Genomic DNA, 23,438 nt, shown 5'->3' with positions numbered 1-23,438 from the left:
GTTTTGCAGCAGTGGCTTTTTATGTTATGGGATTTTGTGGGGTTTGTTGAAGAATTCTTGTTGAATTTGAGATTCGAGGAGACGGGATTATTGATTATCCTGTCTGTCTTTAATAATCAATATCCTATATTATTTATTGATATTTGGTGAGATACGTTGATGATACTAGTAGAATGCAAATAGAGTATATGATTTGATGTTATATATTCAAATAAAGAGTTTGAAATTTTGAAAAATAAAAAACCTAAAAATTGTGGATTTTAAAAATTTTCAAATCTCGAAAGTTGTTCCCATATCAAAGAAATAATCTTTGTATTTTACTGACAGCAACTTACTACGGAAATGAAGTATACCCAAGCTAATTATAATTTTATGACGGTGCTCGTCTAGAAGAAACTTCTGATATTAATGTCTAAGCTGATCGTCTTACATTAAATCTTCAATTCCCGTAATTGCCAGCAGATAATTACAAAATCGATTCGTTCTCGTTAATTATGTTTTATGAAGGAATATCTTGATTTCAAACTGGGAAATGTTACTCTTTTAGAATTAACCGATTTCCGTTCTTGGTACAAGTGAAAAAAATAATTGTGAAAATCCAATGTCTGCGTGAATTAATATTGTACAAAATTCTTTGTTCATTTCATCTTTGTAATTTTGATTTGCTTATAGAAATCATACTATAAATTATTTATTTTAAATAACAGAGAATTTTAATGAAAACTATTTTATGTATCTTTTCATGTACATCTTAAACAAATTTTAAATATGCCTAAATGCAGATTAGTATCGAAACACAATAAACCAAATACATATAAAATAACCTAAAAATTAAGATTCGAACAATTAATAAAACTATTAAAAAATTTTGTAAAAATAGTATCTCCTGTTCTCTTACTCGAACCGTCTCAACTTTACGGATTGAAGTTATCGTCGTATACCATGGAGTTATTTCGCAATTTCTGCTCCTTTTTCCCAACGTATCCGGTACTTTCACCAGCCACCATTGACGAATAGTCGCAGCTACACCCGACAAGTCTCCGTTCCCTTCTTTTTTCTCAGATTCCCACTTAATACCTCGAAATACGTATTTCCGGAATTCAATGACTCGGTAAAACATCCGACACAAAAACAAAAATCGTTAGAGCGTTACTGTGTAAATCGAAAGATCGAATAGGAACTGAAAACTTCGTTACAAGCCACTATCTTCTCGTTTCACTGATCTCCTGGTCTTTTTTTCTATCAAGTTCTTACGTCGAATCACCTACTTTTCGAGACCTTCACTGCGAGTCTTACATCGACCACGTTCTGACCGTAAACAACTCGTTTCCGTTCCCTATTTCACCCTCGTTCACGCGTTACATCGAAGCACAGAACGTGACTCGTAAACCTTCCATCTTGGTGTTATTCCTATTTTTGAGGAGTTTTAGGAAGCTTTAAAATGTTTTTGTTTGGTAGCGTTGGTACTAAGGAAAAATTAAATGTTGACACTGTAGAGGTTCAGTTATTAGATGGATATTTTAACATTTAATATTTGACTATTTTTAACATATTGATATTTTAATATTTAATATTTGGATATTTTTAACATATGGATATTTTAACATTTTTATCTGGAATTTTAAGTTTTTATTTCATACTGTGAGAATAGAGATTAGGGATCTAAATGTACATACAGAGATCTACACATGTAGGAATGTAATCATATAGGCATCTAGATAAATAGGAATATTGGTATACAATAGAGATCTAGATACATGGGAATATAAGGACATAGAAATCATGTTCATGTATGTATGTAGGTATTCTACATAAACATATGTATACATTATACTCTATTTTTGCTTTCAAGTTTTGAATGATCAAAATGTATGTATGTAGGTATTGTACATAAACATATGTATACATTATACTTTATTTTTACTTCCAAGTTTTTAATTGTCAAAATATATGTATATAGGTATTGTACATAAACATATGTATACATTATACTCTATTTTTACTTCCAAGTTTTTAATGGTCAAAATGTATGTATGTAGGTATAGTGCATAAACATATGTATACATTATATTCCATTTTTACTTCCAAGTTTTCAATTGTCAAAATGTATGAAATAAACCAAATTTATATGAACGTAATTTTCAAGTGAAACGACTGTAAGATAACATGTCTATCCTACACATAAAATGAATAAAATGGCGACTAATTGTAAGATCAGATGTAAATAATTGCTTGACACAATACGAATACACTGCTTATATACAATAGTATCGATTTAATGGTAAAAGTGAAACCGGTAACAGTTCTATAACTCATAAACGAGAGTGCTGTTGGGAAAAGGTTAATTAAAATGACGGATTTGAGCGGATCAATACAGCAACTTATGAATAAGTAAATAGAGAGGGAATCACGAGCGAATGATGCGCGAGTTACCATTCCCATGCCGTGCCTTTCTCTGAATACGAGATTGCAATAAAAGCAATTGCAGTAAAAGCAAGAACGCCCATCAATAAGCTTATTGTTTGCGCGTCAAGAGGGACGGAACGTTTTCTTACAGTACACCGTGGAACGTTTCGAAAATACCGTTTCTATGTACACGTAACAGCTCGCCACGTGAGAAAATAATATTTCTTATGAATGAAAAATTCGTATCGTGATTGTTCATCGTTTTAACTTGAATTTCACCAGAGCAAAGCATTACGCTCGGTTTTACGCATTGTTGGCTGTTTCTGATTTTTGGAGATCGTGCGAATTGGAAATAAAACCCTAACTGTTAATAAAACCATGAATGTTAACAAAATCATATACTGATTATTCATTTTAACAAACGAATAATTTAATAAAATTAGGAAAGCGAACAAATTTTCATCACTCGAGAAGTTGTAGAAGTAATGTGAACTGGTTTCCTAACATCAAAACTCGTCTTCAAAAAATTAGAGTACTAATAAAGATATACAAACTAGAAACAATCCTACAATTCATAAATGACAAGTCTACTCTAGAATTTCAATAGTAAATAATTCAAATAAATTTTGTTAGGAAATTAGTTTATTAAATTATTACTCCAACTTCACTATCAATTTTCTGTATACTTACATGCTACTTCAGTACTAAATCTTAACTTTGAATCTTTAAGCGATTTTTTAAAATAATGAAACTTGATCTTTTAAAATAATGATTTACGAAAATACTTAAAGACCGATACCTTGACAAGAAGTCCTTAAAAGCCGCAATTTTCCAATGTTGCATAAATCTTGCATAAACATAAATCTGCTACTTGCAGCTACAAGAACGTTCTACACCACGTTATTTCGCATACATTTTTTCAACGTTATTCTTCAATTAATTCTACTGACCATATACATCAAGCAGTAATTACACACCGCTTAAATTATATATAAGCAAGCAATTAATATGCAAATAGCACTTATCTCATGAAGCTTAAGCATCGATCACTTCTCAAAGATTTGACAGAATTTTAATCGCTTCGTTATCTACGTATCTATAATTATCTTCAAACACTCCCGCAAAAAATTCGGTTAGATAATGGGTTGGTCTATCAGATCTCGTTTTATTGCCCCAATTCAGCTCAATTATTTTTCCATGTTCGTTTATGGTCAGATAAAGATGAAAGAGGTTGCGAGATATCAGCTAAGCGATTACGTTCAAGAACCACACCCTTCGTGATTAACTATCGAACCTTCGATATATCGGACCTTCCTTCAGATGCAAGGATGCGGTAGATATCGTTATCTGTGTACTTACACCGCTCTACTAGAGATAGGGGAAAATGTCTATAAATAGAGATATAGCAGTTGGTCATTTGATCGACCAAGCCTATTTTCGTGGAGGGTGTGTAGCCCCGTTTAAACGGAAAAAATATATCCGGGTCAACAGCATGTCGAAGACCTGCTCCATTTATACCTACAGGGATTCTGGTAATTTTGGGAAGAGAGTTTATCGATCGATTATAGGGTACACGTGCCAAATGTGGAGACAGCCAAATGGTCTGTTTGGGAATCAGAGCAGAGGCAATCAAGTTTTTCGCTACCTTTTTTTTACGAGGTTGTATAAGCTTGAAACGGACACAATAACCGTAAGTGATCAAATTTAGGCGATCGAATCGGACAAATTGTGTATTTTTTGTTCTTGGCAGGATTGACGCGAAGGCCGCCATTTTGGTGAAGTTTGATAAGTTGATATTTTTGGGGTTTGGAAATGATGGGATCCTGAATCTTTGAATTATTGAATTACTGAATTTTTAGGGTTTTAAATTTGCAAATTTCCATGTTTTTGAAGTTTTAAATTTCTGAATTTCTAAGTCATTGAATTCCTAAATTTCCAAATTCCTAAATTACCGAATTCCTAAATTCCCAAATTCCACAATCCCCAAATTCCATAATCCTTAAATTCCACAATCCCCAAATTCCACAATCCCCAAATTCCAAAATCCCCAAATTCCAAAGTCCCCAAATCCCAAAATCCCCAAATTCCACAATCCCCAAATTCCATAATCCCTAAATTCCATAATCCCCAAATTCCACAATCCCCAAATTTCAAAATTCCCAAATCCCAAAATCCCCAAATCCCAAAATCCCCAAATTCCACAATCCCCAAATTCCACAATCTCCAAATTCCACAGTCCCCAAATTCCAAAATCCCCAAATTCCAAAATTCCCAAATCCAAAAATCCCCAAATCCCAAAATCCCTAAATCCCTAAATCCCCAAATCCCAAAATCCCCAAATTCCACAATCCCCAAATTCCAAAATCCCCAAATTCCAAAGTCCCTAAATCCCGAAATCCCCAAATCCCGAAATCCCCAAATCCCAAAATCCCCAAATCCCCAAATCCCAAAATCCCCAAATTCCACAATCCCCAAATTCCAAAATCCTCAAATTCCAAAGTCCCCAAATCCCAAAATCCCCAAATTCCACAATCCCCAAATTCCACAATCTCCAAATTCCAAAATCCCCAAATTCCCGTATTCCCAACTTCCAAAATTCCCTAAATTCCTCACTCTCCAAATTCCAAACTCCCAAAATTTCCAAAACCTCAAATTCCCAAAACCCCAAATTTCAAAATTCCTTTCAAACCTCCCAAGCCTCAACTAAATTCTCAAACTCAGTCCACTCTTTCGGCAGGTACCTAATCTGCCTATAACTCATGTTATGCACATAAACGCCTATCTAATCTCCATCACAGTTCCATTCACTTCCGGTGAAATGAATGGAGATATCCATTTCATGGTGCAAACACGTTCACCAGTTAAATAAAGTCCAAAAGTCAATTAATTATCCTCAATCCTGAAACCAGCACACGAAATAAATTCGCAGATTAAATCGATTCGACGTCGAACGTTCGAACAGAAAATTCTGGTGATTTATCTAGTTTGCAGTTACCAGTGTTTCCTTTGAAACGTTTACAAACACTCGCAGCAAATAGATCATTATCGAATGCGGTGTTACTTTAATAGTCGTTTCACGGTAATTAAGAGTATATTTCGAATAACTTTGCGGATATATCGGCGATCAAATCGTAAATCAACCGCGGCTCTTGCGAGAAGCCCTTGGTTCCGATGATGCGTCTTGCGTAAGAATAATCACTCTTCAACGACGACAAGGTTAATTATCGTAAGAACAAACCACTATTAACGTATTACTTCTAACGTGCTTCGTACGATGAAAGAAGCTGTTGAAACATCGAGAAACAGAATAATTTTTGAGGTCGAACGTTTCATGGATGACAAGGAACTTAACCCTTGGATGACGGTGCGTGATTTATTTCGATACAGTCTTAACAATGGCACATTTATTGAAATGAGTCACATATGGATTTTTATATGACAGATGATGTTGAAGCAATATCTTATAATTGAGTTATTGATTATTATTCTGATGAAATATTTAATAACAGATGAAGTAGTGATATATGGTAGACGTAAATGAGAATCTAAAGAAATTAAGTATCGATTATATCGATGGCTGAACTTGCTATTTAACTGATGGTAGATGAATAAGTAAATGACTTTTGCTAGACTAAATTACTTTTACTAGATTTGTTAAAGTGATAAATAAAATTGGTTAAAGATTGTTTATTGTTTAAATAGTCTTTTTAGTATGGTAGTCGAACTTTTAACTCCACATCTATGTACCCTTGTATCTTACAATTTGAACCAACATATTCTAAACAAACATGTTATGTTTTATTGTAATAATTGTAATTTAACATTAAGGAACCATCATAATATAAATCCTGTGGTGACTGAATATACAGTGTCATATAATATAACAATATATAACTACATATATATAATATAAGTACACATACATCTGATAAAAATAATGTGACATTATCTGCACATTTTATTTGTGTCACACAAACTTGTTAAAACAAACCTGCACAAACACAACTGTTAAAACAAAATTACCGCGTAAAATGCATCCACTTATTGAATAATAAATTGAATAATTTTACAAAGAAGAAAAGTAAACTTTCAAAAGAAGACCATATCAAGAATGAAGTCCTTTCAAAAGATGGAAAATGAAGTCCTGTTTCGTTAGCCTGCTTTTTAAACAAGAAGCAGGGATTTCTGCATACGCCAGGTCAAAAACAAGGCATCGACCATTTAACTGTTTCACTTGACCCAAAAACACCATCTTGAAGCGTAAAGTGCGACGGTTTCGTCACGCGTTTCTGCCTCGCCGTGTGAATTCTACACCGTACACGCGATTTCCGCTAGCTTCAAAAGCACGTCATAGTTCAATATAAACTTATTATGTAAACGTTTGTATGCTCGTAGATGTTATCTACGTTCGACTTCTACTTTGCTAACGGGCTTCTGTAACAGTCTGCCGATTTTCAGAGATTTTCTTCTGCCACTGTTCTCGATATATTATTTGCAAATCTATTTGTCTGATAGTTACTATACATTGTGCCCCAAATTTATGTCTATATGTTCTAATTACTAGTTCCACTTTAATTTATAATTTCATATTTCGTGTGTTTTGTATATTTGCAGCGTAGGAAGATTATTTTGTAATTCCATATAAAATACAAAATGAGAAGTTTATCGAATATAATTTATATTATTGTCACATTTATTCAAGTATATATTATTGTAAAAAATTATTTTATTTTCCTCCTAAAATTGTCTGAAAATATGAAACACAATTTTATAGTTCACTTTTAAGATTCAACAATAATTTCTTTAGTACCATGTCACTGAAGATATGAAGCTAACTCACCTTTTTAATATATACATATATAACTATTTACTTAAATCTAAAATAAAATGAAATCATTTATATAATATAATCTCATCTTATACAAAGTTATTATCCTTCGAAATTAAAGTATAGGTTATGTATCTTTCTTGCCTTCATACAAAATTATTCAATTACAAAGTAAAAGTTCATTGAGTTGAATTTTGAATTTCATGTAGAAGTTAAATTTTGAATTTCATCTTACAATTCAACTACAACAATAAGGTCAAACTTGATCTAAAGATATTTTGTATCAGGATATTTGAATTTCAAATTCTTCTCGAAGGGTACAGTCTCTATGTACACACTAGTTCACTTTTATCTCTGACAAATATTACCCAAGCGATAAGCAGGTAGAAATTCGGAATAATCGATCAAATAGATCGCATACTTATTATCCAAGTTTATCTTTCCAGCTATTATAGCAAGGTTATACAACTGTTATTACACACTATGCGTCGTAAAAACCGCGAGTTCGATCGTCCCTGCCCTCGCATGTTACTAAACAACGGAAATAATGAATTCTTTATTGATAAGAAAAAAAGTGGGAAGCTATATGACTCGCGTGACGTTTATTCTGGGATATACAGTTCGAGTTCTAATCTTATCTGTCATTCGAGCGGTTACTGGGGAGGTGGCTGTCAGTTTTCATTTTGCTAACAAAACGTACGATTCGGTTGTTTCGTCACTCTTTTATTCCTCGTAATTCTTCTAGGAATACATTCGTCGGAGAACTTCGTATGGAATAATTGAAACGGCTTCTCAAGATTTAAAGTTGATTTTAAGAGACTCCATTTGCGGAACGGACGCCATTTGCTTTTAACCAAATCTTCATTTTCTATCATTACATTAAAAGATCTAATAACTAACAAAACTCCAAAACAAATTAAAAGTGAAGAATTCAGTTTAGATTAAAAAATTGTGACCAACTAAAAAATGCATTAACAATGTTTAACAGTTCGAGTGACCCAGAATTTCTTGAACTTAAAATCGTGCACTTCAGTGATGCTCCGCGAAGAACCTAACACATCGTAAGTGACTCATTCTCTCATTTTTCGAAACTTGAATTTGTACCTTACGTAAGGAATGTTTTCTATAGAATATAAATGAATTGATACAATGAGGTTCTGAGGAATACCGTTCGTTCTAATACGAATGAATAGCTGACCTCTCCGACATCAAATGACGGGTATTGATAGGTGAATGTCTTCGAACAATTTCTGCCATAATGAATACACACACGGAAGTGAAAATCCTAGATCTTGAAATTGACTTGCCACGTGGGTTAATGGAACAGTACTTTATCGAAAAAATTAATCTTCATTTGCACGTATCTGGAACTTCATCGAGTGTTCATAACAACTGTCTCTACATGATCGATGATGCATCGGTCTAACGATCGCTCAAATTAAAAGGTGGAAACTTTCTTCTGACTACTTAGCTTTTGTTTAACACCGTTTTCTACTTTCCTGTAGTACTACTTCCTTTTATGAAAAAATCTACTTTTACTTATTTTGATTGGTTTATGACTGATAAAATTATTTTTCATTTTACTGCTTCTGATGTTTCTTAGATATTCTAAAGTTATGGTTTATGGTTTATGTTGTTTATTAATTAATAATTGAATTTACGAGAATATAACTTTTGTTTTGTACAGCAGATTTCAAACTTTTTTACATTACACAAATATCTGCATATTTTAAAAAAACTTTGTAAGATTTTGTGCTATAATAAAAAATGATTACTATAGTACCTTTAATAACTCCATATGAATATTTTAATAATTACTAAAATAATTTTTACAATTTTTAAATGTTTAAATACAGAATATTGAGGATTCCACTGTTTTGCTAATTTTTATTATTTGAATAAAAAATTGAAGTGTACAGTAGACGGTGTAGATCCTCAAGTATAAAAATTATTGAACACAAAATTACTTTTCCTTATTAATAATAATTCCGCAATTTCACAGTAGCTTTTCCCTATTCTTTATCTCACTGATAAATTACAAGCTGTCTCTTATTGACGCTAATGTTCCTCCTTGTGACACAACTTTCTGTTATTAATATTTCAAGGTATACCTTTATGTTGACGTGTAATTATATTCAAGAAGCTTGTATACAACGTTCACAGCACATGTATTCCTCAGTTTAAACAGTTTCGAATGGAGAGATTATAGAATGCAAAACAAACACTTAAATGACGTGACTGTGTTTTGTGTTGACGGTAGACTCCCGTTATGTCCAACGTTGCAGGATTGAAAAATACAATATATTGAGTTTGATAATTATTTCTTTCTTTTTCGTTGTGACTTGCATGAAAATTCATAGGGAGATATATAGGTAGAGTACTACAATTATATAATAATTTAGTATTTATACAAAATTAATATGTAAAATTTTAATAACATCAGGAAGACGATACTCAAAAATTCTTTTATATTAAAATTCAAAACTGACACCGAATGGTTAGGTTAGGTTCCCAACTGTATATTTAATAAATGTCTAGAATATAAACAAACTATATAAACCTGCAAATAACAGTAAAATAATGTCCAATATTAAATTTTAGAAGATGTAGATAATTTTGCATAAATCTGTTCAAGTAAGTTTTACTAAAAAATATGAAAGAGGATCTCGCACTTTTGACTTCCAGCTTTTTCGCGTACGAATCGAAAGACCGTCCGCAAGTAATTCGTGTTCGCGGAACGTATCTTCTCCTAATGGTTCATTTGTACGTGTTATCCGACAATAGCGATAGTTATGCAATCGACTAATTATCGGTCATTACGCGATACCGATGGCGCATTCTCAGTTGCGTCAGTAACCCGTTTGCACGGTGGCTCGCGTCGAATAAAAGAGAAATTTTAACGATGAAAGACGCGGTTTCGAGGCCACACAAGAAACAATAATTTCTAGACAGGAAAGAAGAGGCTGTTAGGAAAATAATCGATGCAAATGCTGACGTGACGAACGATTTCACGGCATCGAAATCGTGACCGTGAAGGTAACTCGTAACAGGCGTTACACGGGGACTACCAACATAATGGCTAGATTGCAAATAAAATTAAAGAACGAAGTTAACAAGCCTTGTAATTCAATAAATCTTAACTGTGAAATTACTTGAGTATACCTTTTAATATAGTTGTGTGGCAAAAAAGGTTTGAAGTAAAATGTTATTAATCATTGTAACAATTTTATTTGGTTTATATGTTCAATAATGCTATGACTATTATTTATGTTTTTACTAAGGTACTAAATATTATAATATTTTTTTTTGAGACATTTTTAAGAATTTTTGTGTAAATGTTCTTTGTCGAAAATAAAATGCAAAATTTTAATGCCATGAATTATCAACGTAACATTTATAAAATGTATGAAATATTCGATGAATATTTATGGAATTACGCAATCGAGTGAATGTAACGAATGCACGAGAGGTTAAAGTTTGTCCAGCAAAGTTTTAAATCGACTCAATATTAAAGCTACTACTAAATACAAAATATTCAAACATTAAATGAAACCTAATTCTCAGCTCAATTAATTCTTAACTCAGATAATTTTCAACTCTAATTCTTAAATCCACTATAAACTCTTAAGTTCTCTAACTCCTAATTTTATTATTGTCTATAATGTACTTACTACAATTTAATACCTCTTGTAACAATTTAATAACCCTCAAACAGTATAATAAATGCACAATATAATTGTAAACAGCAATCTCATATATTATCAACTAATTTGCATTTAATCAGCACGTAAAATTCCATAAATTTTATGGAAACCATAATCTGCTCCTCTTTGATCTACTAACTCCAGGACTTTAACAAGGTTCTAAAGTTTTCTGAATATTTTCATCTAGGTATTAACTATTCGTGGAACGATCGTTTGAATATTAATACGCGCAATCAAAACGCTAGAACGTCGTAAATTAATTTACTTTGGCGGAAATGTAATTAAGAGGGAAATTCTCGTCGAATCGATGGCTCCGGGGCATCGATGCCCGCTACTCTTTTTGCACGTTGTAAATTCATCCGATCACTGAATTCCTCGCTGTAAACACGCGCAGGTTTTATGGTTTCTCTTCACTTTATCTAATAATACGATTTTTATTAGTTTCTTCCTTGACGATGTATTTCCGCAATTCGTTTATGGCAGATCATTCATTTATTCTGTTTGAGTAATAAATTAGATGTGCAATTTATTTGTTTTTTATTAACGAGTTTTATAAAGTTATGGTCTTAAGATTACAAGCTTGGGGTTGTTAAAGAGTGTTTGAGATTGTATCTATTCGGATAATATTTTATTTTTGTATTTTAACTTAATATAACATAATCTAGTAGAGTTAGGTTAAGTTAGCTTAATATAATATAACATAGGTTAATGTAACATGTATATAGCATAACCAAGTTAATATAACATAATCGAGTTGAGTTAAACAAGCATATAACATAACCTTGTTAATATAACATAACCTAGTTGAGTTAGGTTATGTTTTATTAAAGCTATTATACAGTAGTTTCTTGCATCAAAATGTGTTATAAGAAACTTTGTTCATAAGAAGAGAGATTGTTCTAACAATTGTTTGGTTAATTTAACAAATGTTGAGTGTTATACATTGCTAAACATACCTTATGAAATATTTTGTTTTAAGTGAACCTTGGTTAGCTAGAAATTTGATCAGTTAGAAATTTGATCATCTAGAAATTTAATTAGTTAAAAATTTGGCTATTTGGAATTTTAATTAGTTAGAAATTTGATAACCTAGAACCTTGCTTAATTAGAAATTTGATAATTTAGAAATTTGAGATTTGAAGGTTTATAAATTTGATAACTTGGAAATTTAGAAATTTGAAAAATTACAAATTTGAGAACTTGAGAGTTGGAAAACTTGAAAACTCCAAAACTTGAAATCTTGAAAATTTGGAAACTTGAAACCTTGAAACCTTGAAAACTTGAAAACTTGAAACCTTGAAAGCTTGAAACCTTGAAACTTTGAAACCTTGAAACTTTGAAACTTTGAAATCTTGAAACCTTGAAAACTTGAAACTTTGAAACCTTGAAATCTTGAAACCTTGAAAACTTGAAAACTTGAAACCTTGAAACCTCGATAACTCCCTAATTTTCCAAACTCCCAAAACTTAAAAAACAGCAACAATAAAATATCTTCCACCCGCAACACAATATTCCACACATTCCCCGAATTCCGCCCTCCAACTTCACCAGTAAGAAAAAGCAACAACCTACAAAGTCTCGCTCGATCGAATTACTTCCATCCTCATTTCTCCCGTAGCAGTAAATCAATCTTTTTAATTAATGCTGTATCATTACGTTGCTCTTTAGACCAACGTAACCCAACTGCGGTTGCATAACGCCGTCTACCACCGTTGTACGACTTTTTAACTTACTATGTTTCTCCGATGTCTCGATCTTCCTTGCGTCAATGTTATCCCATCTTTTGCTATTAGTTTTGCTTGACGACCTCGCGGATCGAATTGCGGTGTTCTCGTAACGATCCGCGCACCGGAAGTCCAATCGGAGATCTTGATAACGCCATATTGAAGCTTCTCTATGCACTGTAATTGCGTCTAGTTGTGACAGATAATGATGCTTCGTTACATCAACTGCGACTTTGTATACGTGGATGCACGAATTCTTTCGTTTTAATAAGTTGATTGACTTTTTCATTGATTCTTTTATTCGTTGATTCTTTCTTTTTTGGTTAAATTGTGTAATTTAGTTTGGAAAGAGAAGATTGTTCTGAATGATGTGATTGTTTTGGTTAATATTATGCATTTGCTGTTGGTTCGAGAGAAGTATGAACAACTTGCAATCGGATATTCGACTTCCGTCGCGCGCTATTTGAAACGATATGTTGTCCCAGGTCGGCACGAAACATGAAAGTATAGGAAGTAATATGTACCATTGTATTTATAGGTAATAGGTGTCATATTTCTGAAGTATTTGTTCTGCAAATTTCTTAGTTTTAAATATAGAGATTTCAGAATTTTCAAATACTCAAGTTCATTCACTTTTGAGTTGTTAAATTTTGTAACTTATGAATCTTTCAATTTTCACATTTATGAATTTCTCAAATCTGTAAAACCTAATTATAAATTCTTAATCTTCAAATTCTCAATTCCACTTTATTTAATTTTGTAATTCCTAAATTGTCCAATCCCTAATTTATTGTTCGAAATTCAATAATATATTGTATGTGTTTTTGTCCCGTTTCTTGACTTTTCCGAGAAGAAATAGATTTGAACCATTCGATAACAGCAACGAACGGTTATCCTACGTTTTCGTTCGTGCTCCGACTAGCAATGAGTGACATTATGATGCAGACTGCGGTTCTACGTATAGTAAGCTCACTCGACCTTGAACTACCGGCGATATAGAGTGTCGCGTTCTCCAGAAGGCTGTTATGCAACGTTTCATTTATCAACTCTCAGCTGTTCTCAAGCTGCAATAATCATAATCTTGTGTGCAACAATTTGTCGTGTGAATGTTCTCTAATCTATGAGCTTGTGTAGTTTATTATTGTCAATTATGGGTAATTTTTTAGACAGTCATTTTATAGAGTAATTAAATACTGACGATTTCTTGTGTTTATTATATTTTTATGGTGGTTTGCAAATATTTAGAAAATCAGGGCTGTTGTGGTGAATATTTAGAAAATTATGAAGCATCGAAGCTCCTAAGTTAAAAAATTCCTAGATTTCAAAATTATAAAGTTTGAAATTGTAAAATTATTATATTGCTAAATTGTAAAATTGTAAAATTCCAAACTTGAAAATGACAAAAACCCAAAATTCTAAATCGATCATCGATATTTCTACAACATCAAGTATCACAAATATAAATAATAAACTCTACTGTACCATGATATTTAATCTTCGATATTTCAGTCCAAAATTTTTAATAACCCACAACTGGGCGTTATTTCAGGTAAATACCTCTAGGCCAAAGTTCAAACAAAGTTTTATTTTCGCTCTCTGATCGCATTGTTCCTTTCTCTTTATTATTCACGTTACATGTCATTTGCATTAATTTCTGTTAACACGATATTCGTTATTCATGTCATTCACGTTACATATTCATCGTCTGAAAACGGTCGCTAATTATACATATACAACCGACAAGACTAATATTTAGTTATTTCTTGTCAGAAATGTTTCAAAGTATTTAATAAAACAATCTAATAATTCAAGTAGCAAAAATTTTCATCCCAAAATGAATGATTAGTCTGTTAAAGTTAAACCTCACAGTTGAAGTCTAATTCTAAGTATACACTACTTATATTTTATATCAAAATTCATACTGAAAAAGGACAGAAAAAACAACAAACAAAATATGAAGTTTGATCCAAATTATAAAACTGAAATAAACCATGTGTGAGCTCTTAATGAAAATTGACTCTCAGTTAGGTTGACATTAAAATTACCAAAACAGTCACATAACAGTACTATAAGTTCCTTATCTTAATTTACAAAATTTGCTAAAGTAATTCTCTTAAAGTCCATATAGATTTTCAACAATCAATGTATATATCACTTCATACTTTAACATATGTCTACATAATTTAACATCATCTTTTATTTCAAATTCCGTGTACATCTACCAATACGCAACTACCAGCATACTTAATAAACTTAATCATCCATCTTTCAAAAAATACAAACAGAACAGAATTCTCTTAGGGTCAAACATTTCCATGCCGTCAGGTGTGCACTTAATGTGCTTTAAAAGGGTGTGCTCATCAAACACCTGAGTTCGCAACAGAACAACTATTGACCCCGTCCCCGAACAAGAAATTCCTTAAGAACCATATAAAATACCGTCAAAATTTCTTCTTCGAAGCCCTTCCTTTCTGCGTAGCATCTCGTAAGGTTTCCGTTGTCCTCTTCGTAAACTGGCCATTCTGCGCCTCAGTGTTTTTCACAATGGCGAGTATCGCTCGTTACACGACTGTGCTCCGTGGTGAACGATGACCACGTGCTGTTAGTGAATTGAATTCGCCGATAAATCATGCAGATAAGAAAAAATGCACGCGAGCTGTGGAGAAATGTTTGCTGGATGGTCTCGTTCCGTGAGAGTGTTTTCTTTTTACTCAAACGTTGAATGGAGAAAAGGTAATCGTTAAAGGCGACCAAGAGATGCAGGGCGAGGTTACTGCTCGTTAATTAACTCCATTATTTTTGCAGGTAAATTCAAGTGTACGGTATTTATTCAATTTGTACGGTGTGGCAGTGGTTAGGTTAGGTTGGGTTGTGGTAGGTGTTCATTTGTAATGTATTGAAGCTTGTAATGTATGTAGATTTATATGGGAGATACGCACTCTATGAACTGCATGACTTATCCTCAATTTGTGGATGATGTATTATAAATTTGTAGTGTGTAGTTTAGGATGGACTGTGATTTCTCTGTTGGAGCGTGAAGTTTTGAAATTTGGAGATTTAGGGATTTGGGGAATTGAGGATTCGGGATGATGAAGGTTTGGATATTTGAAGATCTGGGACGTCGAGAATTCAGGATATTGTAACTTTGAAAATTTGAGAATTCGGGACGTTGAAAATTTGGAAATTTGGGAACTTACAACGTTGGAAAGTTAAAAATTTAAGAATTTGGGACATTAGAAGTTTCGAATATTATCAAGGTCCTATTCTTTCCAAATGATACATATTTCTTCATAAACAAGGTAATTAGGGTACTTCGGCTGTAAAACACATCTCTAACAAAAGAAGTTGGCTAACCCTTACTCATCGATTTGAATGAAGCTTTGTTGGTATACTGACTCAAGACAACAATAACAGCATGATTCATTTACCAAATGATCCTTTAAAGGCGCCAAAAATAATCTTAAAGTTAAATGAATACTCTCATCATTTGTGTACAGCTTTTAGCTCTAGAAAGACAAAGAGTCCATCGAGTTTATCAAATAACAAATATTGAACATTTATTTAATATTTCACTGAATCCTTAAATTTCCAAATTTTTAAACTGTTAAAATGCTAAATCCATAAATTCTCAAATCTCAAAATTCCTAAATTGTCAAAACTTCAAATCAAATAAAAATATCGTATCGAACCGTCTCTCTCGGAAGTTCATATGGCGACGAGGAAAGGAGTCGAGACGCGGCAATGAGTTGAACTAAATGGCAGCGCGAAGAGAGAAAGGAAAGACAACGAGAAAAATAAAAACCGAAACGATTTTATCGAAACGCGTCTTGCGCGCGGTTTCTTCCGCTTTCGCGACAACGTGTAAGTACGGTTTGCGCCGCGGAAAGCAGCGTAATAATTGGAGAACGAAGATGTGCTGCCGAGCGAGTACCGCTATTCCGGCTGACCGGAATCACTGCTCTGGAACAACACGGTACTGGTACACTGAGCTGCAACGTAGGCTTCCTTTCGATAACGAGACATATATAAATATCGTCATTTTTCAATTTTTAGATTTTTGGTATAAAGGTTAAAGGTTTCGAATTTGTATGTCTTCGAGGTTTCGAATTTTTATATCTCCGAGGTTTTCAATATTTGTATTTTCAAGGTTTCGAATTTATTCATCTTCAAGGTTTCGAATTTATTCATCTTCAAGGTTTCGGATTTATTCATCTTCAAGTTTTCGGATTTATTCATCATCAAGGTTTCGGATTTATTCATCTTCAAGGTTTCGAATTTATTCATCTTCAAGGTTTCGGATTTAATCATCTTCAAGTTTTCGGATTTATTCATCTTCAAGTTTTCGAATTTATTCATCTTCAAGGTTTCGAATTTATTCATCTTCAAGGTTTCGAATTTATTCATCTTCAAGGTTTCGAATTTATCTATCTTCAAGTTTTCGAATTTTTCAATTTTCAAGTTTTAAAACTCCACAAATTGCTGCAGATTTTAATATACTAATTTTTGGAGTTTCCAAACTCAACATTTCTGTGTCTTCAAATGTTTGTAATTGCAGATTTCCTTACTGAGAGTATCATCAGATTTCTATGTCTCCAAATTCATAAAGCAGATTTCTATATCCCAGATGTCTATGTACAACCTTAAATCATTATACCTCCAAATATATTTATGCCCACATCCCTACATCTCCAGATCTTTGCTATCTCCACATCTATATATTCACAGAAATCCACAACTGCAACTCCTTATATCCCCATATCCTGATATTTCTAGATCTCCATATCTGACCTCCACATCTGCAGATGTCCACATCCCTAACTTCCTATAGCTCTAATCCTTAATCAATCTTCAGATTTTCAAATTGTTAAAACTCCTCAAGAATTAAGTAGTAAAAAGCTTCTTTCCACTAGGAACACCAGATTTGCTTTAGACTGTACCCTTCTCTTTCTTTGGTACTCAAACTGTACTCCTAAAGAACACGTGCAACTCGCGAACACCTGCTTCAACGGATAAATGCTTCCTTTTTAATCGAGGAAGGCGTTAGGGTCGATTTTTGGAACATTATAAGACACTCCAACAGTGGAACCTTTAGGTCAGAAAACCCTTAGCACAGATATTCAACAATTTCTTCAAATTTCCAGGTTTCGGAATCACTTGATCTTCAGATTGTTGGACTTTCAGATTTACATATTCTTGAGACCCTACATGTGTAGAATCCTAGATTCACGAATTCTGAGATTGTTGAATAGATAGGTCCTCAAGTTCCTAAATTCTTAAGTTTGCAGACTCTCAAACTCCTGGTTTTCAATGTTTCTATATTTCCAAATTGCAACATCCCCAAATCCCATTTCTAAATCTTAAAATCTTCAAACACCTACATCTCCAAATTCCCATATTTTCCAATTCTAATATTTCCAATTCCCAGTATCCCCAGATCTCAACATTCCTAATTACCAACGTTCAATAATTCTAACATCCTCAAATTCTAACGTCCCCCAATTTTAACGTCCTCAAATCTCAACGTCTGTAGATCTCAACGTTCTCAAATCCCAACGTCCCCAGATCCCAACGTCCTCAAATCCCAACGTCCCCAGATCCCAACGTTCTAAAAATCCCAACGTTCCCAGATCCCAACGTTCTCACATCTCAACGTTCCCAGATCCCAACATTCTCAAATCCCAACGTCCCCAAATCTCAACGTTCTCAAATCCCAACGTCCTCAGATCCCAACGTTCTCAAATCCCAACGTCCTCAAATTCCAACGTTCTCAAATCCCAACGTCCCCAGATCCCAACGTCCCCAGATCCTAACGTCCACAGATCCCAACGTCCCCAGATCCCAACGTCCCCAGATCCCAACGTCCCCAGATCCCAACGTCCCCAGATCCCAACGTCCCCAGATCCCAACGTCCCCAGATCCCAACGTCCACAGATCCCAACGTCCCCAGATCCCAACGTCCCCAGATCCCAACGTCCTCAAATCCTAACGTCCCCAAATTCTACTATTCCCAAATTCCATTATTCCCAAATCCCTATATCCCCAAATCCCCATATCCCCAAATCTGTAGACTCAAAACACCCTTACATACCCACATTCGTAAATCCCCAAATCCTAAACTCCCACATCACTCTCCAAATCCCAAAGTTCCAAAACCCCAAGATTGCACCACTAAACTCCCCACCACTAATCTCCCCATCACTAATCCGCAAACATTCACCTCTCAAATCCCCCAAAAATCTCCCACCCCAACTCTACCACCTCCTCCACTACCATACTCTCCCTAAAAGAAACAAATCCACATTCAATTTCCAGAACATCTGCACATATTTGCTCGTATCGATCCCTTATCCCCTAAGCCCACAGAACGCACGAACCGTCTGATCCAGACAAATCCGCGAATGTGCAGAAAAGAGAAGAAGGGGAGATGAAGAAAAGGGAGCAGGCAATAAAAGAAAATCGCGTTGAAGCTTCTGGAAGCGCAACGACGCGCGGCGACGCGACGCTGCCGGCGCGGCGCGTTTATGAATGCGATTCCGGAGAAGCGTGCAGCGTGCACGATGCTGCGTGCAGCGGGCAATGGCGCTGCAGCTGCGCCGGATAGTTGGTTAAGGCATGTGCGCCGAGTAACGGCTAATTGGCCACCTTTCCTCTCCGACAGTGGAGGCCCGTCTCTCTTTCTCGTGGCCCGACTCGTGCCAGTTTTGTTCGTTCTGTCGTGCGGTTTGTATCGAGCCGAGTTAGAGCGGCTTCGAGAGCATCTAGAGCTCTGTCACGAGCGGGCAAACCATGGAGCCTTGTACGCGCGCCGCTTCGAAACGAGGACGCTTCCTTTGACCGCGACAACGACGTTCCTTTTTTCTTTATTTCTCTCTTTCGTCCCAACGTTCGTGGCCGTTTTCTGCTGTTTTACCATTGTTCCGTGAAATCGTTACACGCGAAACGTGAGATTTCCCGGTGGCTTTCTGATTGTTCTCTGGATTTTGGAGATACAACTGAGGTTTGTAGAGAATTTCAAATTTTCTGTGGACAAGGCGTTTCTTTCAAGGCGTTTATTCGAGAAATATTCATTTATGGTGGTGTTGGAAATGGCTGGAATTGTTTAGTTGAGGATTATGATTTTATTTATACTAAGAAATTTATGTTTGCTGTTGGATTTAACAATGGAGTTATTGAAATGGTTCAGTATAGTTCACATGTTTCTCAAGTTTAACTTTAGTTTAAGTTATGAAATTGAGGATTCCTGAAATCTGATGGTCGGATAAAGAACTGTCTATTAGTCTTCTTTTACTTTTAATTTCAAGTTCAATGTGCAGAGGTTCAGGGTTAATACAAACACTCAGAATAAATATACATAATTTTACAAATGAAGTGTTTAAATGTAGTGATAGTCAGATGTGTCAGAGTACAGAAAAATAATTTGCATAAATATCGAGTTTTTTACAAAAATCCTTCGAAGTTATCTTCCTAGAACAAGAATGCAATATTTGCACAAAAATGCACTTCCGAATGCAAAAATTTCTGACTGTAAAAAACGTATACGTTCTTATATAATTATTAGTCCTGTTGTGTTCCTTTGTGTCTAACATAAAATTACAATTCCATAAACACTATATTTTTGATCATATTTGTTCTTATTATTCAGTGTATTAAAATTATACATTTACTCCTTTAGTATTTAGCTTGTTCTTAGAAATTATTTTGTAACTTGAAGATCGTAACATGTCCCAGAAATTATGGAAAAAATTCAAAAGGTCGTAACAAGTCCTCAGAAATTATTTTAAAGATTGAAGAAGATGTAACATGTCCCCAGAAATAATTTTAAAAATTTGGGAAGAATGTAGCATCTCCCAGAAATAATTTTCAAAATCGCAAAAGATGGTAGTATGCTCCCAGAAATAATTTTAAAAATTGCGAAAAATGTTCTCAGAAATAATTTAAAAAATTGAAGAAGATATATCATATTTTCAGAAATAATTTTAAAAGTTTGAAAAGGATGTAACATGTTCTCATAAATAATTTTAAAAATCGCAGAAGATGGTAGCACGTTCCCAGAAACAGTTATAAAACTTCAAAAAGATGTGACAAGTCCCCACAACGTGTTTCAAATGTCTTGAAATGAAAGCATAAGTGAGAAGTATATCAAGGTTACTATGCACGAAAGACGTATGCATACGCTTTCATACGTATGAATGTTAATATACACGAAAGAAATATGACGTGAATATACGTCCACTAATTTTTTCTTAAACGCGTTTATTATTATTTAAACGCGTATAATATTACACGTGTAGATATCGTGTGACTATTAATCAAGCAATGTTCGAGAACATTTTTTATTTTTAATATACGAGTTTTCATTATAATGGTTTATAATTTCATGATAATGTTTGTAGAGTGCACCTTGATGAAAGAGTTGAAAATTGAATGGAAGGCAAGTTCTTTTTGAATGAAATGTGGTTAGGGTGTGTGTGGAGGTGATCCTTTGTGTGGTAACTTTATGCACTCGTTAGTCACGTAACAAGTATAAGGGTGGTTAAAGGGGTGGTTAAAGGGTGGAGTTGTAATTAATTACGTAATCTTATAATTAAAGCGAAATACATGTACGATGTTCATATATGCATGTATTCATTTATATTACCTTTTAATTACTTTCGTTAATTTTTGCAAGAATGAGAGATTTTCAGGGAGTTTTCTGGAATGAGGTTTTCTAGAATTTGCATAGAACTTCACACGAATTCCTGAACTTATGTAACGTTGAGGTAACAAACATCTATTACTAACATTCGAAAGTTTCATTCACACTATGTACTATGTACATCACATTCAGTTAATTATTAAATAACGAAACAAATGTTGCAACTAAACATTCTTAGGAATACAGCTAACAGTAATTAAAATATCAAAAATATTTATAACAATTTGTACTTGCTTCGGCAGTAATTCACCATAAAATATAAAAATAGTAATAATAATATCTATAAGCGTAATAACATCCAGTAAATTATTAAATAACGAAACAAATATTGCAACTAAACATTCTTAGGAATACAGCTAACAGTAATTAGAATATCAGAAATATTTCTAACAATTGACCATAAAATACAAAAGTAGCAATAATATCTATAACTTATTCTCTCATAAATATTCTCTCATTCACTCTGCGCCCGATGATTACATATTAAAATCATTATCATTTGCATGACGGCAGAGGTTATATTTACTCCTTCCTCATGCGATAAAAGAAACACAGAAAAATAAAGATCATCGTAAGAGTAACATCTCGAACTTTTTGCAATGTTAATTTTATCCCCGTCACAATTGTTTTACAAAAAAAAATACCCACGGTTTTATATTTAACTCACATAATTAAGAGATAATACAATCATAAACCATAAAAGCACGGAAACCATAAAGCAAAAAGCTCGTAGAACACTCTAATTCACATCATAAATCCTAAAGAAAAACTGACTGACCGCAATTGTTTTTTGTCGACAGAATATGCAAGTCGAATCGAAACAATTCCGTTTTACGTAACATGATCGTGATTTTTGCTTCTGTCTGTTTACAGCGAATTTTCAGTTCCTGATTGCAATCTTTTCAAAGAGTTGTAACAGTATAATTATCGGTAGCAATTTATTTTTTGCGAATCGTTCTAAGTTTAAGGTTCTGTACCACCTGTAGGTTCATTCACGGTTCTTATCAGATTTTATAAGTTCAAAGCACTTTTTTATCAAGATAAGATTGAACGGTAAAGGGGAACAGCTTAATGGAATTTGTATCTATGTTCTGGTAATTAAACGCTGAATACTGAATTTATCAGTGTACAGTGCACTTCATTTTGATAGAGCATAGATTTCAAGAAAATCTTCACAAATTTTGTAAGATTGAAATTTTGTAATATTGAAATTCGGTAACATTGAAATTTTCTTACATTGAAATTTTGTAATATTGGAATTTTTTAACATTGAAATTTTGTAACATTGGAATTTTTTAACATTGAAATTTTGTAACATTGAAATTTTGTAGCATTGAAATTTTGTAGCATTGAAATTTTGTAACATTGGAATTTTTTAACATTGAAATTTTGTAACATTGGAATTTTTTAACATTGAAATTTTGTAACATTGGAATTTTTTAACATTGAAATTTTGTAACATTGGAATTTTTTAACATTGAAATTTTGTAACATTGAAATTTTGTAGCATTGGAATTTTGTAGCATTGAAATTTTGTAGCATTGAAAAAAAAATTTGAGTTAGTTATTTGAAAAAAATAGCTAAAATTTATTATAGTCTATTTAAGAGTATTCCAAAGAAATATTTTTTATCTTACAAATTAACACTAAAATAGAAGAATTTTAAAATAATAGAATTTTAAATAGATAGAAAAATTTTGACCTCCAAGAACGCATTTAATTAAAAGTTTTTAAGACTATCCCATCGTTGTCTGTCTAATGAATTTATGTGTGTAACATTCCTAACGGGAATGATCCAGGAATTCGAACGTCGATTATATCTCCCATGAAGTTTCTAAAGGAAAAAAAGTTTTTAAGAAACACGAATGTGATACTTTTTTCCTTTTACCGTCTCTGACAATACTTTATGACACTGCAGATTTTATATTATACGTAATAAGATGGTAACCCTGTTCGCAACAAGCTTTACTTTTTCCGCTTACAGGCGAACCGAACATAATTCTTTCCTTTCCAATCGACAATTCGCAATTTCACCGATTCCATCGTGATCGTAAAATCGTCCTCGAACTTTTTCACGATCCT

General features: G+C 33.4%; 2 protein-coding genes across 7 annotated transcripts in view; one reads left to right on the top strand and one right to left on the bottom strand.

The window, feature by feature from the left end:
- The window catches only part of LOC100878591 (uncharacterized), an 85,303-nt gene that overhangs the window by 34,643 nt on the left and 27,222 nt on the right, over positions 1-23,438 (top strand). The window contains exon 1 of one of the 6 annotated variants that reach the window (XM_076532066.1): positions 7,949-8,295. The exons of 3 other annotated variants lie outside the window; for them this stretch is intronic. In XM_076532066.1, coding sequence (XP_076388181.1) covers positions 8,270-8,295 — 26 coding nt within the window. In that variant the 5' untranslated portion in view covers positions 7,949-8,269. Of the gene's footprint in view, positions 1-7,948; positions 8,296-15,447; positions 15,468-19,298; positions 19,660-23,438 lie in introns of those variants that run through there. 2 more of the 6 variants (XM_076532068.1, XM_076532067.1) reach the window with 2 other exon arrangements.
- On the bottom strand, positions 12,308-15,314 carry LOC143264528 (uncharacterized). Its single transcript, XM_076532069.1, has 2 exons — positions 15,102-15,314; positions 12,308-12,851 (listed from the first exon to the last, which is right to left on the bottom strand). Exons 1-2 carry the CDS (start codon positions 15,181-15,183, stop codon positions 12,577-12,579), a joined length of 357 nt encoding a protein of 118 aa, XP_076388184.1. The 5' UTR covers positions 15,184-15,314; the 3' UTR covers positions 12,308-12,576.

The sequence above is a fragment of the Megachile rotundata genome, chromosome 5 (assembly GCF_050947335.1).
Source record: "Megachile rotundata isolate GNS110a chromosome 5, iyMegRotu1, whole genome shotgun sequence".
Classification (NCBI taxonomy): Eukaryota; Metazoa; Arthropoda; class Insecta; order Hymenoptera; family Megachilidae; genus Megachile; species Megachile rotundata.
This window is presented reverse-complemented; position numbering and strand designations above follow the sequence as displayed.